We start from the raw sequence: 16,902 nt of genomic DNA, 5'->3' as shown, positions 1-16,902 counted from the left end.
TAAAAAAAATTAAATTTTCAGTGTTGTGTGAGGATAGTGGCTAGTGACACATTTTATATTTTAAATACATGTTTTTTTTTAAATCACGTTTGCACATTATAATTTTTGAAAAAAAAAAAAGAAGCCTTCGGAAATTCCCTAATAAAACAGTAATAAACCAAAAAAACAAATACTCAGAACCAACGAACGACTAGCAAACAAACAAAAAAATAACACTTCTCCCATATCTTTACATCTCTCTTTAAAAAAAAAAGTCTCAAATTATGTGTAATCACATGATACTTTCCATGGTAATGATTCGTCTTTCCTCATCGTTCAGCCATTCCTCACGGCGACCCAAATCATACAATGTTAACGTACCCAGCGCTGCTTCCGCAACCGATCTTTGCTCCCGATTCCAAACTTCAATTTTTTTATTTCTCGGATGTTGTGACCAATTTTCATAAGCAACCTTGGCCTTGGTTGACCAATCCGCAAACCGGTCATCATCCATATGCATGTTTGAATCTAAAATTAATGTCAACTGATTATAAGTCTCCTGTGTTGGTGGATCATGAGGCCATTGCGAAGGGGGCAAAAAATATAACACCATGTAAGGGAACGACGGATGAGGTGGCAACGCTGGCAATCCCAACCGGTTCAAAAAATTAATCTTGGCCTCATCCCTGGCCCTGCCCGATCGTTCTTTCTCCTTCCGTCGTGATTTTGCCCTGTCCTTCACGTCATCCCTGGCGTTGTATTCCTTGGCTCGCTTGGCACGGCGAGCCTTGATCTCAATAATATCACCTCGTCGTTTAACGTCACCTCGCAATTGATCAACCTGTTCGGCAGGATGCAACCTGGTGCCCCGTTTTAGATCCAAATGCCTTCCCAGCGATCCCGGATGCGAAAACGTCTTGTGACAAAAAATGCAGGTCTTTTTCGGATCAATCTCGTCACCACCTCCGAGATGAATGGCCGGATCGATGGCGGCTGCGGCGGCGGCAGCTGCCATGTTGATTTGATGATGGTGATGATGATGATGAAGCGTTGGATCTTGGGCCCCAATGCTGGCCAGGTTTGCCGCAAGTGCTTGATCGACATCCATGATTTAATAATCCCTAATAATTAACCCGTTAGTTTTCTGTATTTTATTTTATATTTTTTTTTTTTGATCGGTATCGAATAGAAATTAAGAAGCCAGTTAAACAAGAAAGCAACATTTAAAAAAAAAGACAGCAAACAGCAAGCAGCCAGTCTGCAAAAAAAAAAAACAAGACTGGACAATAATCATTGCTAGATTGCAATTAAATAACAACCAACCTTGAGAAACGAGTAAACGAGTTTTCGCGTCGTTTAAGTGTTGAAAATAATTGTTTGTACACTTACGACCAATCGAGCAAACCACGAAGTTCCGGGATTGAAGTCTGCCACGCACGCGAACGAAATGGTTCTAAGTGAGCAAAAATTTTTGCGAAAACAAAAACAAAACCGGCGGTGCAGCTTTTTTTATACATAAATAGGCATAAGTAACACAAACAATGACGCGTTTGTGACGCAAATGCAAATGTGATTTGCTGTCGCCGTTATTACGTAACCAGGACATTACTGGCAGTTGGTTTAATAAAACGTTTGAGTAACCGATGTATATTGAGTAAAATTTTACATTTCTAGTTTTGCTAGTTTGTTTCCTGCGTAGACGTATAGATGGACACACTGCCTTGCGCCCGCCAATGATTTCTGGCGTCTTGTTTGCGGCCGTCCACTCCAGGCTCAGCCTGCACGTTGCCATACCCACCTCCGCCGGGCGTATGAATCACGACCCTGTCACCAGCTTTCATAACCGCCGTGTTTTTGCCTCCCAAATTAACCCGCCTCTCGGATTTATGACCTTGCCCGTCATCAACCTGCCGAACCCAAACGTTCAAGCCGCAGCTGGCATCTTGCCCGCCGGCAAGGCCATAGGGATGGTATACCCTGCGTTCGGACAAGATCGAGCATTGCACCGGCACCCTAAACTCGATATCCCTGATCACGCCGTCGCCGCCCACAAACTGGCCAGCACCACCCGAACCAGGCCGGATCGAAAATTCTCGCAGCAAGACCGGGTACCGTCGTTCAAAGATCTCCGCGTCCGTGATGCGCGTGTTGGTCATGTGCGTGTGCACGCCGGACGTGCCGTGCCAGTTCGGACCCGCACCGCTGCCGCCGGCAATGGTTTCATAATACCCCCATCCCCTGACCTGTTCTCCCGTGTGCTCATCCTTGCCACCGATTCCGAACGTCAGGTTATTACAATCACCTTGCGACGCGGCGCAAGCTTGGAACGCCTTAAAGATCACGTCCGTCACCCGTTGCGACGTTAGCACGTTACCGCCAACAACCGCGGCCGAACCGGACGGACTTAAAAACGACCCCTTGGGGATGCGAACCTCAACCGGGCGAAGGCATCCCTGGTTTAGCGGAATGTCATCCGTAATAAGGCATCTCAAGCAATATATAATGGCAGAGTATGTCACCGCTTCTGGCGCGTTCGTGTTGCCATACACCTCCGGTCCCGTGCCAGCAAAATCAAAAACCGCAGTACCGTCATCACCATTAATATTGATGGTCAGCGAAATCGGAGATCCATCGTCCATGTAATCTGTGGCCTGCAATAATTTGCCGTCAAACCGGTGGCTTACCTGTTTCAACAAATTCCTAACCGAAAGCTCGGCATTTTCTTGAATCGCAATCATGTACCGTTGCACGACAATCTGTCCATATTCAGCGATTAATGCATCAATAAGATTAATTCCCTTCTGGTTCGCTGCCACTTGTGCCTTGAGATCATTAATATTATCCGGCAAGCATCGAGTGCCCGAACAACCAGGATACTTTGCAGGTTCGTGCAACAATAGTTTAGTAATCTGTTCTTCATTAAATTTCCCTTTTGATACCAATTTTTCTGATTTAATCGCCGCGCCTTCCTGAAACAATTCTCGTGAATTTGGCGGCATCGATCCAGGAAGAATGCCACCGATATCAGCATGATGCGCGCGGGATGCAACATAAAACACAATCTTGTCCTCATGAAATGCCGGCGTGATGACGGTAATATCTACAACAAGCCAAACGTGGTTAGAACATGATTCCGTGTAACTCTTTTTTACTGCGGGGAACCTTACCTGGAAGATGCGTGCCACCAAATTGAGGGTGATTAGATACAATCACGTCGCCATTCTTTAGTTTTCCCTTCCATAACGCTGCCTGCGTGCGAACTGCGGTTGACATGGAACCCAAATGAACCGGCAAATGCGGTGCGTTGGCAACCAATCCACCGTTTGCATCAAACAGTGCACAAGAATAATCTAATCGTTCCTTAACGTTGGTCGAAACCGATGTCTTTTGAAGCGCGCGACCCATTTGTTCAGCAATGGCCATGAAACGGTGACCAAATATGGATAACGTGATGGGATCAACCTGTGACTGAGACTTGGCATCATTTGCCTTGACCAAATTTTCATTGCCATCGTCGTCATCGTCGTCAATGTTAATAATAACATGCGTTTCAAGAATAACAGCAGTCGTTTTGGGCGCCACCACGATGGTTTGCGTGCCATCAGCCAAAATTGCCGGCCCGCTAACCTTATCGCCAATCTCAAGATGCTCAATCTTGTACACCGGCGTGTCATACCTGCCACCTTCAAAATAAATTTTCTTCGTGCTCATGCGTTTCGATTCATCAACTTTTTTCCTGTTTTGATTAATGGCAAATTTTTGTAATTGCTCATCAACACTGGGTTCGGAAAGTTGAAAGCTCTTGCCAATGCCGCGCACGCGCACGTCGTCCACGATAACATCCCGATCCGGCAAGGTAAATCCGAATTCTTGCAAATGTTGATCAACAAACGATTTTTTAAAATCCCAACCTGATTCAGGCTTAATAATCATTAGTGCTGACTCCGTGCCCTGATATCTCATGTTGAGGTAAAGTTCAAACTCAACATGATCAGATTGGAATCCCTGATCTTGCAATGATTTTGTTGCCTTGAATTTAAGTTCAGAAAATCGGTTAACAAACACTGTTCGTGATGATTCCGTAAACACTACCGAGCTCGGTTCTTGCACTTCTTGAACCACGTCGGCCAATGCCATGCCGTATGCGGACAATACGGATGAATACTTGTGAATCAAAATTTGCTTGATGCCAAGTGCTTGTGCAATCGCCACTGCATGTTGACCACCAGCACCGCCAAACGTGGCCAACCTATGATTTGAAGTATCGTAACCTTTGGCTTCAGTTAATGCCCGGATCGGTCTTGTCATTGCCTCGTTTGCCACCTTAATAAATCCATATGCGACTTCGTCAACCGTCATCTTGTTGGAACTTGAAATTCCAATCTCAGCATTAATCTCATTTGTGAGATCTTGGAAAAGTTTCTCCGTAGCTGATATATCAAGTTCCTCGTTCTCGTTGGGTCCAAAAATCTTGGGGAAAAATTCTGGTAATAACCGTCCTAGTAATAAATTGGCATCTGTTACCGTAAGTGGGCCTCCCTTCCTGCCAAAAAAAAAAAAAAATTATTTGTTTTAGCTCCTACAATGTGAATTTTTTTTTTGGTTTTTGAATTCTTTTACATACCTGTAACATGCCGGACCAGGGTGCGCGCCTGCACTTTCAGGACCAACCACAAACAATCCGTTTCTCCAAAACAATTGTGACCCACCACCGGCCGCCACGGTATTAATATCAAGTTGCGGACTTTGAATTGTCACGCCAGCAGTCGTGGTCTCAAACACATGCTCGTACCGTCCTTCGCCGTATCTCGAAACGTCAGTGGACGTGCCACCCATGTCAAATCCGATAACCGGAATCTTGGTCCTGGCATCGTACGATGTGCGTGCATACCCAACCACGCCTCCAGCTGGTCCGGACAGGATCGCACGCAAGCCCGAAAACGACGCCACGTCGACAAGGCCGCCGTCAGACTGCATAAATTCAAACCTGGTCGTTGTATCCGCATTTCCAGCCACTCCTGTTCGTCCCAACCCGGCATCAAACCCTTTTGCGAACCCGGCAATGTATTTCTTAATCTCGGGCGTCAGGTACGCGTCCGCCGTGGCAGACGTGGCACGCGGAACCAACTTGATCATCGGCATTAACTGGCTTGATAACGAAACATGCTGAAATCCAAGCTCGATAGCAATCTCGCCAACCAACATCTCATGAGCCGGAAACGTGTATGAATGAGTCAGGCATACGGCAACGCTGCGATATCCATCAGCATAAAGTTGTGATATTGATTCTTTAACCTTGATCAGGTCAGGTCGTTTCAAGATTCTAACGACTTCGCCTGATAATCCAATTAAGAGATCATCATCATCATTATTATTATTATTATTAACAACTTGGGTCTTGAATTTTTCTGGATGCTCCGTATAATCTTCCAAAGTAACCCGTTCATCGATTTCAATCACTTTTTCGTAAAGCACGTCGGGCTTGTGAATGGCAATGTCAAAAATTTTGGGTCGTGATTGATTTCCAATCACAAGGCAGTCGCCAAACCCTTTTGTTGTAACCAACGCACATTTCTGACCTTTCCGTTCTAATAACGCATTCGTGGCTACCGTCGTACCCATTCGAATCTTTTTTAATTAACAAAAAAAAAGGATATGGTTAAATAACTGTTTCTTCACTAACCGATTCTGTAATCTCATTAGAATTGCACGTTAAATAATGCCAACTAATGAACAAACCATACCAATAAGACTTGTATCTAGTTTCGCATCCCTACTGATTTGACGTCCGGTATATGCCTCGAGTACTCGCCTGATTGCCTCCCTCGGTGCGTCTTCATAATTCGATGGATCTACCGATAACAACTTGATCACGACATCAGGTCGGTCCGGATGAGACCCTATACAGTCTGTAAACGTTCCACCTCGCTAAAAAAAAAAGTGCCAAAAAGAGAAAAACCAAGTCAGTATGTCAATGTTCTTTTTGCCGATTTTACATACCAATTACGAAACCAAATACTCACGTCAATTGCAATCTTGATCCCGCCAGTAACCGGTGCAGCCCCGTTTAAATCATACGACATTTGTTTCGATTGATAAGGCGCATATATGTTTGCAACGTGCCTTTTTTTTTTTTTTTTTTTAAAGTCAATCAATTGTTTCTTCCTAAAAACAATGGTGTCCGCTGATAGTTTTAAAACGCTTTGTACCTTATTCAATTCTGTTATATGCAATGTTAATCTATAATTTGCCCGCGCGACTTTTTAATTGCGTCATGGATTCTACGTTGAACATGTTTCTCGATAACGACCTTAACTGATTTATTTATAGTATATATAATTGTGAATTTTTTTTTACTTTATAAAAGGGATCAACGTTGGTGTTGTTTTCTTGTACTCAACATATTCCTCACCAAAGAACTTGATCAACAAGTTTTCCTCATCTAAAAATCATGTTAGCATTCAATTTTATCAAAAATTTAAAAAATCGATACATTTAATACGACGGTTGAAAAAACGCCATAGCACGACTGAAAATCCGACCGTGGAAACCGGGTTTAGAATAAACAATTGTGTTCCAATGGCCCACCAGAAATAGCCAAGGTATGATGGATGCCGAGTAATGCTAATCACACACAAAATTCCCGGATTAATTACTGACAAGCAACACAAAATAAAGCCATGTACGAACCTGTAAACTCCAGTTTTAACCAGATCATGAGAATCTGCCTTGTGATGAGCAATAATGTGAGAGAAATTTTTGGAAGCATGGATCATGGCCATCGATCGAAGACATTGACCCCAAATAATCAATCCCAAGCCCAAAATCGAAACAAATGAATAATTTTTTTTCACAGGTTTGAAAAAAATCCATTCAATTATTGCTTCCGTTAGCGCAGCACCGTGAGCTAAACTGTACTGTGATCCATTATTGAATAGAAACGCTTGAAAACATGCAAAATTAGTACTTCACAGAGATATATATATATAGACGCAATTTGGGCGGGAGCAGGTTCTTACAATCAATTGAAACTTTACTTGGATTATACCTCGCAGTGATCCAATACTCCAAAAAATGAAACAGGCATAAAATGGCCATGAACGCTGGCAATTGCCAGTACTTGTGATAAACAACTAACCATCCTGATGCGATGACGGTGATGGTAAAAAAAATTCCAAGCCATGCAGAAATAAGTGCAACCCGATCTGGACCATGGTTTACTGAATTATATAGATATGGTAATTGTTGAACCGCAACATTCTTCTGGCCTTCATCATCTTCATCAGCAGCAGTTGACGGTGACGATTTGTTTTTGACCTGTTGCAATTTTTTGCGCAATAATGCCTTGTGTTTATCGTTATGAGCCTGAATTTCTTCGGGTATTAAAGTAATGTTGTTATTATTGTTTTTATTATTATATATGGCTGAATTTATTTCAAGTAATCCAGGTTGTGCCATGACTGAATTATCCGGGGTTGAATCAAATGGCATCTTTGGCGAGCTCTCCTTGTATACATTAATTGTATTGCACGCTAGACGTCATACACCAAGCAAGTAACAGCAACTGCCTTTATATACAACGGAATTGAAACTTAAATGATAAAAGGGATGGAAAAAAAAAAAAAATCCAAAACGACCTTGCCGTTCTCGGTTTAAAGTTGCCAAAGATATAATTGTTGAACAATAGTAAAAGAGAACAATGCCAGTCGCGCACGAATGGGGTGACAAAAGCACATACAAATACAATACTAAGCCATTACGATTTTCAAAAGACGTGGCAAAACAAAAAGGAATAAATATTTGGCAAGATTTTATATTACATCGTCACCGTACATAACAAAAAAAAAAAAACAGAAATGCAAAACTATGAAGGCAAGATGAGTCGACCCAAGCCAATAAATATATATTAAAAAAAAGAAACCACAACGTTGATATTCTAATCCTGCCGAGTTTTCAATAATCTTTTAACAATTTTATCCTTTGTTCTACAAGTTAAAAGTCAGTAAACGAAAAAATCATTCAAAGCCCAAAAAGAAGGAAAAAAAAGGGGTCTTACATCAAATAGATTACAGCTCCAGAACCCGAAATTGCATCCCGATCGAGAGCATTTAATAAAGCTTGTGAAATTGTTTCAAACAAATCATCAGGTTCCTATAATGCAAAAGTTAACGAAATTTTTCAATCATGGCTAGGGAGTCATGCTTGCTTACCAAGTTAGGCTCCCACAAACTCTCGCACATTCCAAAAAGTTGGTCGCTAGCCGTACCGCCAACCACGAAATCATCAGCAAAGTTTATGCAACCAATCAAATCAAATCCACATATATAAGGCTTGTCGGTTTTGCTATTAATTCCAGCCACTATCGGACCGACAAAATATGGCCCAAATCTATTACCCGAAATCGGTTAATCAGCACGCAGGACAAACTAAGCTAGAAAAATAAATCTCGAATCATACCGCTTCTCGTAAAGAGTGGAAGACACCAAGTTTGCAAAAGTTTGTGGCTCAATCTTTCGTTCTTCCCGCAAGTGATAAAGGTTCACTTTGTAACGAAACACTTCCGATCTTAATATTTTTTTTTTCCAATTACAGTGTTAGCACAAGACCAATCTGACAATCAACATAATTTTTTTTTTCCTAAAAAACTGATTTTCGTGAAACATACAAAGTCGTAACATCTGTAGCAAGTCCTGCTAAGCCAAGAAAAGTATTGTCGTATTGAAAGATCTTTGGGAAGTCATAGGACACGGTCAAGCCTTGCATGCCGAGTCGCAAATCACACCCAATAGCCACACAATCCTTGCCAGCCATGGCAACCACGGTTCCACCTATAACCCGTCAAAACAAAATTAGTAGTCGGTCTTTAGACAATCACCCAGCCAAATTAATAATAGGATCCACGCATCATGGACATTCATCCATCTCGTCGTCATTCGGCTGACGGGATATGCATACCATTAATACTTGAAGGATCCGACATGATCTAATTTATGTGATCCAAAGTAGTTTATTAATGACCTGTCAAAAAAAGAATTGACTCGAGCGCAAGCGAGTGAATTGAATGGGGAATTACGGTGCCCTGATGGTGTGGATGACGCTTACCTTTTTGTATGGAACCTGGGCGATCGAACCTCAAATGTCAAACTGTAAGGGGTTTGTACACGCATATAGTATACATTACGCACTCCAACCTAACAAGTATGCATATCAAAAGCAAACTTGACATTTTAATTTTTCAGAAGATTCGTGTATATACCATAATTTAGTCTTAGGATTAGAAGACATGTCTGAGGCGGCGTCAGAGCAAAGTGTTGCAGTGGCGGCGGTGTCATCATCGACCAAGAACGGGGTTGATAGTACCGCAGATTCCAATGATTCCACCAAGACTGCCAGTATTGCAAAAGTTGGAGTTGGCATTGACGAAACCGGATCTGCAAATTCTCAAGCTTCTTTTTTTGTTGAACCCAATCAGGCCGATATTCACAACGCAACCGTGTACGCGCCTGGAAATAGCACGCCTGAAGCCATAAGCGGTATGACGAAACCTCCGCATGAATTTTTTTACCGGGGTTGGGCTAAACTTTTTTTTTTTTTAAAAAATCATGATGTATATGTATTAGATTATGACGATTCAATTTATGAAATGACTGCGAATAAGGCAAAAGCATACCATAGCTTACTGGTCAAAAAATCACAAAGACTTTCCGACGGGGGGCCATTACTTACAAAACAGTTACGTCAAAAGCAAGAGGATGAGAAAAGGGCACATATCGAAAAAGTTAGAGATTATATATATATATATTTGTCTTTTTTTCAAAAAAAAAAAAAAAAAAAAAATCTCTATGGTTTGCTGACAGTTACGAATAGGTGGAGATTCGAGTGCGATTCCCAGATCAGACACAACTTTTGGGCACGTTTAAGGCGACAGATACGGTGCAAGATTTATGGCTGTTTGTTCAAGAACGGATAGTCGATCCGATGCTGCCGTTTTACTTATTCATTACGCCACCTCGCAAGGTATTATCAGACCTGTCGCAAACGTTGGTGCCAGATTTAAAGTTTAACGCCCGGGAAATGGTGTTGTTTGCCTGGGACTTAAACGAGTTGTCTAAACGTTACGGATCAGAGTATCCGGTACCAAAACAGGCGCTCAAGCCCGAGATTTTAAAACATGCCGAAGATTTGGCAAGGCTGAGACGGAAAGAGCTTGAAAAAAAACAACAGGAAGAACAAGATGATGAGAATGAGAGAAAAAAGGCACAAAAGAAATCATCATCCGGGCACACGTTAGGTGGTTCTCTTACTGCCAAGAAGCCAGCATGGTTTAAATTGAATAATAAGAAATAACGAACCGTTGAAAATGAAGTAGGTTATAGATTATGATGGGCAAACGCGATGCAGTTGAAAAGCAATAACGGTGTTTGTAACTTGCATCTGGAGAGGATCCAAACTAAGGTTTTGTTGTTTGCGGATACCGGTCAGAATGCAGTAATGATAATGCAAGCTTATCAATAAAGCGGATCATGTAAACCTACTAGATTTAACAATCGGATTGGTCAACAATGGGTAGACAAGCATGCCGCCGAATCTCCAATTTTGATTTGCAAATTAATAAAAACACCAGAATAATTAGATATAAAATGCATGCAAACCAAAAAAAAAAAACAAAAACACTAAATTATATTCCAGCCATTGTACGACCTAAAAAAGGTTCTAGAAATCACCTCCGCCAAAGTCACCTCCGCCAAAATCACCACCACCACCACCGAAATCCTGAGCTCCATCAACATAACCTTCGTTATAGTTGTCGTGCATGGCATCAGCCAAGAGCATGCCACCAACCAAACCACCGGCCGCACCAAGGGCAATACCTGTTCCCGTACCTAAGCCCGACCTTCGCTGTTGCTGTTGCTGTTGCACGTACTGTGGCTGCTGCTGATAGTAAGCCTGCTGCGGAGGATAGCCGCCATAAGGTTGCTGTTGAGGATACGGAGCATACGGTTGTTGCTGGTATCCGCCGTAGCCTTGATAAGGCGTGTACTGTTGTTGCTGGTAGCCACCTTGCGGGCCGTAATTTCTCTGCGTGTGAGCAGCAGCCTGTTGCTGCTGTGGTACCCCGTTTTGTGACGGCTTTTCAGTGCGAGCGCTGTCGGCTGTTGGTGAATATGCCGGTGGCGCGTCTGCAGCACCGCCGTTGCCAGCAGATGGCTTTTCCCATTGCGAATTGCCGGTTGCCAGGTTGACATAGTAGAAACTAAGACGACATCAGACAATGAACGAACACAATTTTTTTAAGCAAGTGGGCCATACGTTTTGTAATTTAGATCGTATTTGGCCAACCATCCTGTAGAATTACGTGTACATGTTAGCTTGTTTGGCCCGAACTTGACAAATGCCACGAACCTTCAGGAACACTTGGAGGCGGGGGTCCGGCCGGAGGAGCAGCCGCTGAACTCATGAGATTGTTTTTATGGTATCTCTGGCCTTGAAAGAATGGTAATAAAAGAGTTAAGCCAGGTGGAAATGGATGGAAAACGACAAGTCGGTTGAACGTGATTTTGAATGCCGAGCCCCCGGGGGGGCGCGGGTAACCTACTAATACTTGCTTGGCCTAATTACACGACGACTACACGACTTCTGCAGGCATGGGCTGTTCTGTACTTGCCGTGCTGAGCTGCAAGCATGAACGCATCTTGACCATCGCAATCACACTGCATCCTGGCCAGCTGTTTCTCATCACCATCGCAACGTTGTCGCTGTGTTGATTGATGGTGATGCAACGCGGGGCGGATTCTGCTGCCAACGGCGGCCTGGCCAGCAGTGTGCACAGCCACTGGCCCGTCAGCAACGTGGGTGAACTTGCTTGTCGGTACGGGTATAAACCGTAAATCATGGTAGCTACGGGTGGACTCGCCTGTGCTCGAAGTCCAATCAATCAACGAGCTCATGGATTCTTTTCTTTGCCTTGAGCGACGACGTAAACATAAACCAATTTGCGTTGCAGTTATGCCATATGTCTAGTTATTTTGGCGCACCGCACTGTGCTTGTGCTGCTGCGGCAAAGCCCAAATAATTCATTACGTATTTACCGTTGACTACATGCACGAAACATAGCCGCCAACTAACCTGCCCTCGGCTTTCTTAATATCCCTGAATCGACTTGACCACGGCACGTTAAAGTCTCTGTTGTTGTTGTTTGGCTTTTTTGGGCAAGTGAGATTGTTCACTAAAGTGCTTTTACCCAAAAGAAAAGAACAAGAATCAAATAATCAAATTCCCAGAAAAAAAAATGCCGTTGATCCATCGCAGGACGAGTCATGACGATGCAGATAGTATAGATGAGACGCAACCACAGAGTGCTGATCAGAAGAAACCAAAATCTAGAAGACCTCCAAGTATGTTGGAACCGGTTGCGGCCGGAAAAACAAAAAAAAAAAAAAAAAATTTAACAGTTTAATATGTCGACTAACATGATTCGTTTATCACTAAAGATACGGCTTTTCGACAACAACGTTTAAAAGCATGGCAGTACGTTATTAAATTCTTTTATTTTTTTTTTTTTCTTTTTGGTTCTAAACAAAATACAAAATTACAGGCCAATCTTAACTCCCAAAACTGTTCTGCCCTTGTTTTTCACCATTGGCATAATTTTTGCCCCAATTGGTGCTTTACTTTTATACGCCAGCTTCAGGGTGCAAGAATTAACCATTGATTACACTCATTGTGCCACGGAGGCCAGTTCCACCCTGTCTGAGATTCCAACCAAATACGTGCAAGCGCATTTCAAATCCGTGAATTTGAAATCTCATCCGGCTCAATGGCTAATCTATACAAATTCATCTGCTCCTGATGGTCAACAGGACGTTTGCAGGTTGCGGTTCCGCATCGAGCACGACATGACGCCGCCCATCTTGGCTTACTACAAGTTAACAAATTTTTATCAAAATCATCGCAGATACGTGCAATCAATTGATGAAGATCAAATTAATGGCAAGGCAGTGCCGGCTAATAAGTTGCGCAGTGATAACTTGTGCAAGCCCCTCGTGCTTAACCCCGAGGGAAAGCCCTATTACCCTTGCGGCTTGATTGCCAATTCATATTTTAATGACACGTTTGCATCACCTGTTTTCAAAGGTGACATTGAAGTTCACAATGCAGACGCGGACAATGTTCCGTTCAACATGACCCAAACTGGCATCGCATGGTCAAACGACAAGAAAAGGTTTCAAAAGACGGCATACAAGGCTTCAGAAGTCGTGCCGCCACCGAATTGGCAAGCATCTTTCCCGGATGGATACACGGACGATAACCTGCCCGACATTTCCGAATGGGAATCTTTACAAAACTGGATGCGCACCGCCGGCTTGCCCACTTTTTCAAAACTCGTGTTGCGAAACGACACACAATCACTAAGCAAAGGTGTTTACGAAATCGATATCGGCTTGCATTTCCCGGTTACTGTGTACGGTGGCACGAAATCTTTAGTAATTTCGACTCGCAGCGTCGTCGGCGGTCGAAACAATTTTTTGGGAATCGCATACCTGGTCGTGGGCGGGCTTTGCATCGTGCTCGGATTATTATTTACGGTTCGTCATTTGATCAAGCCAAGAAAATTAGGTGATCATACTTATCTGTCATGGAATAATGAAAACAGTTTATCATCTTCTGCTCCATTAGCTGGTACCGCAACTAGATGATTTAAACCGTATTTTAAATTGTGTATTGAGCCTTTTTTTTTATTGTTTTTATTTTTTTTGTGGTTTTGTCATACTTTATGTTTTACTAGTCTTAAGATTTTTTTTTTTTTTTTTTTTTTTTTTTTGTATAAACCGTCAAATAGGTCTTTTTCCATAATGTTTTTGTGGCAGTGTATCAATCAAGTCTTTTTAAATGGCGCATTTAATAGTAATCCTTATCCCTCGATTGTAATAAATTTAATATTTATATTATATAACTTTCTAAATCAAGGCGCATCAAATCTTTACACTAACCGTTGCGTACAATCAAATTATACTTATACATGACCGCATGAGGCAAAAATAAACAAAACCCAACAACCAATAAACTTATACAAAAGCCTCGTTGAAAAAAAAAAAAAAAAAAAAAAAAAAATATCATGAAATAAATAAAATAGTCCTCCAAAAATTACCTTACCTGCCCAAAAAAAAAAAAAGATCAAAGCCTATTATTGACAAGATTAATAAACTACTTGCTTTTCATCTCTTGTCACAATCTGATTCACATGATCAGTTGACGATTTGCCATTAATCTGCGGACTAGAATCAACAACCGTGGTACCGTCATCATCATCGGTGGGAAAAGTTATTGGATGGATGTCAATACTCTGAATGTCATGAGGAGATACAGAATTAAACCGTTCCGCAACTTGAATACCACCGTCTTCATCTTCTTCTTCTCGTTCTTGTCGTTCGTATTCATCATCTTCATCTGCAAAATCGTCTTTCTGGTTGCCATTTTCAATACCGTTAGGCAATGCCAACTCATAGTTATTTGACGACGTGGATCCACGTAAATCTTCAGTGGACTGAGTCAGCGGAATTGGAACAAATCTAGACAATAATTCGTTACGCTGTCCTATCGTATTTTTATCTTCTGCTTCTGTTTCGTCTTCTCTGTCGCCCGTCGCTGTAGATTCAATGCCCTGGCTTTCATTTGAAGCATTCGAGGCAACATCGTCATGCTCAACAATCACTGGCTCTTCATCTAACGACTCAGCTGGTTCATGCGTACTTTTCGTCTCCTCCTCACGCCCAGGTCCAACTTGACCCACACGACTATTGATGGAAGCTGTAGAAGATATAATCTCGGATATTGGCTGTGCGGCTTCAGTTGGACTAGTAGCACCTGTTGTGACTGCAGCAGCAGACTTTCTACTCCCAAGACGCTTGAAAAACTTCTGAGACAGCCGCCTTTCCTTAGGTGGATGGCCTGCCGCGGCAGAGGCCTCATTTTTCGCCTTCCGGTCCTCAAGTTCCTTCAATCGTTGCTGCTTGGATTCCTCCTTTTTCTTGTCCTTTTCTTCTTTTTTAACCCTTTTCTCCTCTGCTTTTTCTTCCCGCTTTCGAGCTTTTTCTTCTGCTTTTTCAGTCTTGATTCGTTCTCTCTCTTCACGAAGTTGCTCATCCCGTTCACGATCAGCCAACGCTTTTTCACTAATCTCATTAAGAACAGGTTGCACGTTGCGTTGCGCAATCTTGGATACTTCGTCTTGGCTCATGTAAACGCCACCACCAATATCAATCTTTCCAGCATTTGCTGTATATTTGCCTTTGAACTCCTGCTCGGCTGCAGCTAGTGCCAAAGCGTTAAACTCTTTATTCCCCCACAATGTTGTCGCAGAAATTTCCTTATCAATAGCACCTAACCTGGAGTTCACATTACGTTCAGCAGCTGCGAGAACAATCTGATATCTTGTAACTTCATCATACCGATCAAACTCATTCAGTTGCGCATGAGCTCGCTGTTGCTCCAATTGAATCTTGCGCGAAGCATTTTCAGCGCCCGACAAAGCGGTAACTGGTGATTGTCCGGATTGTGGCTTGTTTCTATACGCTGACGAAGAATGACTTGAAACTGTATAGATTTGCTCGGGCTTACCAAGTGTAGAAAGCCTCTTGTCAGCTGCTTTTTTTGCCGCATGTTCTAATCCAGCCATGCTCTTGATGCTAGTCTGAGGAATTCCCGTCGATTTTGCATAGTATTGCCTGGTTGATTTGCCATGACTAGCATTACGCGCTAAAGAAGAAGCAGCTCCAGAAGCAGCAAAGTGTTGTTCCTCATCATCCAAAGGTGAAGGCGGAGTAAGAAATTCTTCGCGACCACTGGTCGAAAACGCAAATTTTCCAGCTCCGACAGCTTCAGACTCCAACTTGGGAGATAGCGGAGGAGTGTGTTGTGGCTTACCTGGTGGGTATTTCTCTTGAGCCGCTAGAGTAGAGTATCTGTGCGGCTTAGCCGAAACCGCAGTCGTGTGAGATCCTGTTTGAGAAGTGATTGTGTATTTTGGATCTTTTTGTAAAATCTTGGCAAGACCTTCTCGCGATGCGGGGTCTGGTTTCCAAATTTCGGGTGATTTGCTATGAGACGCCGCCAGTAAAGCTGCGGAGGCTGCGTTGGCTGAAGTGCCATCCGGCTTCCACATGGGAGTAACCTTGACATCTCGAGCCAGATTCGCAGCTAAATCTAAACCAACATGATTAGAATAATTCTTTTTTTTTCTTTTCTTTTTTAATCACATACTTGAAGCGCTAAGCTTAACACCAACTATTGGATGTGATGGAAGATCTTGCGGATTTGCAATAACAAGAGGACGACTACTCCGGTAACTCTGCTTTGAAGTGAACTGTGACGACCGTGCAGACCGAGTCACGGGTCTGTTTGAATGGGTGGTTGCAGTAGTCTTGGAATCAATAGACGCCGTTCTTGCATCCTGAAATTGCGCATGTTTCTTCGTCGCGGAAGGAGACGATTTAAGTGACGCCCTAAGAGCGGCTGAAGCTGTCGAGTCTCGAAGTTCGTCTGAAGAAGTAAGCTCTGTAGGTGGGAGCCTGTCTGAACCTGGCCGCTGGTTGGGAAGTTCAGTCTGGTCAACCCATTTTGCCGTCGCGGCAGATCGCCGAGTATCAAAGTCCGTCATACTAAGTAAATATTTGAGAATCAAGTGAAATTAAAAATCTTCAGTGTTCTTATCGGATCCGTCGCCCCCCCAAAAAAACAAACAAACAAGATATATACGTATATAATAATTCAGATCGAACTCACGGAAGAGTTCGACGTGGTGGCAGAGAGTTACTTATTTAACAACTTTGCTCACGTTGGTGTGACGATCGGCAACGAGTCGTGAAATGCTATTTTGGCACCAGTCGAACAAATGTGGACCCTAACCCCAAGTGATGAAATAAT

At 42.8% G+C, this 16,902-nt stretch overlaps 8 protein-coding genes across 8 annotated transcripts; 2 read left to right on the top strand and 6 right to left on the bottom strand.

Annotated features, from left to right (window-relative positions):
• Positions 1–34: 34 nt before the first annotated feature.
• Positions 35–1,024, bottom strand: V1514DRAFT_329602 (uncharacterized protein). The gene has a single exon (XM_066927373.1). It carries the CDS (start codon positions 992–994, stop codon positions 272–274), a length of 723 nt encoding a protein of 240 aa, XP_066783871.1. The 5' UTR covers positions 995–1,024; the 3' UTR covers positions 35–271.
• A 536-nt stretch (positions 1,025–1,560) lies between these two features.
• V1514DRAFT_42552 (Hydantoinase B/oxoprolinase-domain-containing protein) lies at positions 1,561–6,260 on the bottom strand. Its single transcript, XM_066930013.1, has 6 exons — positions 6,003–6,260; positions 5,724–5,907; positions 5,663–5,667; positions 4,604–5,607; positions 3,147–4,522; positions 1,561–3,079 (listed from the first exon to the last, which is right to left on the bottom strand). Exons 1-6 carry the CDS (start codon positions 6,060–6,062, stop codon positions 1,659–1,661), a joined length of 4,050 nt encoding a protein of 1,349 aa, XP_066783870.1. The 5' UTR covers positions 6,063–6,260; the 3' UTR covers positions 1,561–1,658.
• Positions 6,261–6,338: 78 nt separating this feature from the next.
• On the bottom strand, positions 6,339–7,188 carry V1514DRAFT_272127 (Isoprenylcysteine carboxyl methyltransferase family-domain-containing protein; the record flags this gene model as incomplete). Its single annotated transcript, XM_066924827.1, has 4 exons — positions 6,339–6,421; positions 6,473–6,603; positions 6,670–6,922; positions 6,999–7,188. Coding segments are annotated over 4 exons (657 nt in total), but the record flags the coding sequence as incomplete, so codon positions are not given.
• Positions 7,189–7,754: 566 nt separating this feature from the next.
• Positions 7,755–9,236, bottom strand: V1514DRAFT_292812 (nucleophile aminohydrolase). Its single transcript, XM_066925355.1, has 6 exons — positions 8,935–9,236; positions 8,645–8,807; positions 8,437–8,544; positions 8,190–8,367; positions 8,036–8,130; positions 7,755–7,964 (listed from the first exon to the last, which is right to left on the bottom strand). Exons 1-6 carry the CDS (start codon positions 8,957–8,959, stop codon positions 7,916–7,918), a joined length of 618 nt encoding a protein of 205 aa, XP_066783868.1. The 5' UTR covers positions 8,960–9,236; the 3' UTR covers positions 7,755–7,915.
• V1514DRAFT_42558 (uncharacterized protein) lies at positions 9,081–10,434 on the top strand. Its single transcript, XM_066930014.1, has 3 exons — positions 9,081–9,512; positions 9,600–9,757; positions 9,847–10,434. The coding sequence occupies exons 1-3, from the start codon at positions 9,263–9,265 to the stop codon at positions 10,324–10,326; spliced, it is 888 nt and encodes a 295-aa protein (XP_066783867.1). The 5' UTR covers positions 9,081–9,262; the 3' UTR covers positions 10,327–10,434.
• V1514DRAFT_329589 (uncharacterized protein) lies at positions 10,352–11,911 on the bottom strand. Its single transcript, XM_066927372.1, has 3 exons — positions 11,383–11,911; positions 11,290–11,323; positions 10,352–11,233 (listed from the first exon to the last, which is right to left on the bottom strand). Exons 1-3 carry the CDS (start codon positions 11,435–11,437, stop codon positions 10,693–10,695), a joined length of 630 nt encoding a protein of 209 aa, XP_066783866.1. The 5' UTR covers positions 11,438–11,911; the 3' UTR covers positions 10,352–10,692.
• A 158-nt stretch (positions 11,912–12,069) lies between these two features.
• V1514DRAFT_367312 (ligand-effect modulator 3 family) lies at positions 12,070–13,768 on the top strand. Its single transcript, XM_066929863.1, has 3 exons — positions 12,070–12,374; positions 12,471–12,507; positions 12,575–13,768. The coding sequence occupies exons 1-3, from the start codon at positions 12,269–12,271 to the stop codon at positions 13,674–13,676; spliced, it is 1,245 nt and encodes a 414-aa protein (XP_066783865.1). The 5' UTR covers positions 12,070–12,268; the 3' UTR covers positions 13,677–13,768.
• A 297-nt stretch (positions 13,769–14,065) lies between these two features.
• V1514DRAFT_329584 (uncharacterized protein) lies at positions 14,066–16,801 on the bottom strand. The gene is made up of 2 exons (XM_066927371.1): positions 16,240–16,801; positions 14,066–16,182 (listed from the first exon to the last, which is right to left on the bottom strand). Exons 1-2 carry the CDS (start codon positions 16,634–16,636, stop codon positions 14,177–14,179), a joined length of 2,403 nt encoding a protein of 800 aa, XP_066783864.1. The 5' UTR covers positions 16,637–16,801; the 3' UTR covers positions 14,066–14,176.
• Positions 16,802–16,902: the final 101 nt, after the last annotated feature.

This window comes from Lipomyces japonicus (genome assembly GCF_038497905.1).
Source record: "Lipomyces japonicus strain CBS 7319 unplaced genomic scaffold V1514scaffold_15, whole genome shotgun sequence".
Lineage (NCBI taxonomy): Eukaryota > Fungi > Ascomycota > Lipomycetes > Lipomycetales > Lipomycetaceae > Lipomyces > Lipomyces japonicus.
This window is presented reverse-complemented; position numbering and strand designations above follow the sequence as displayed.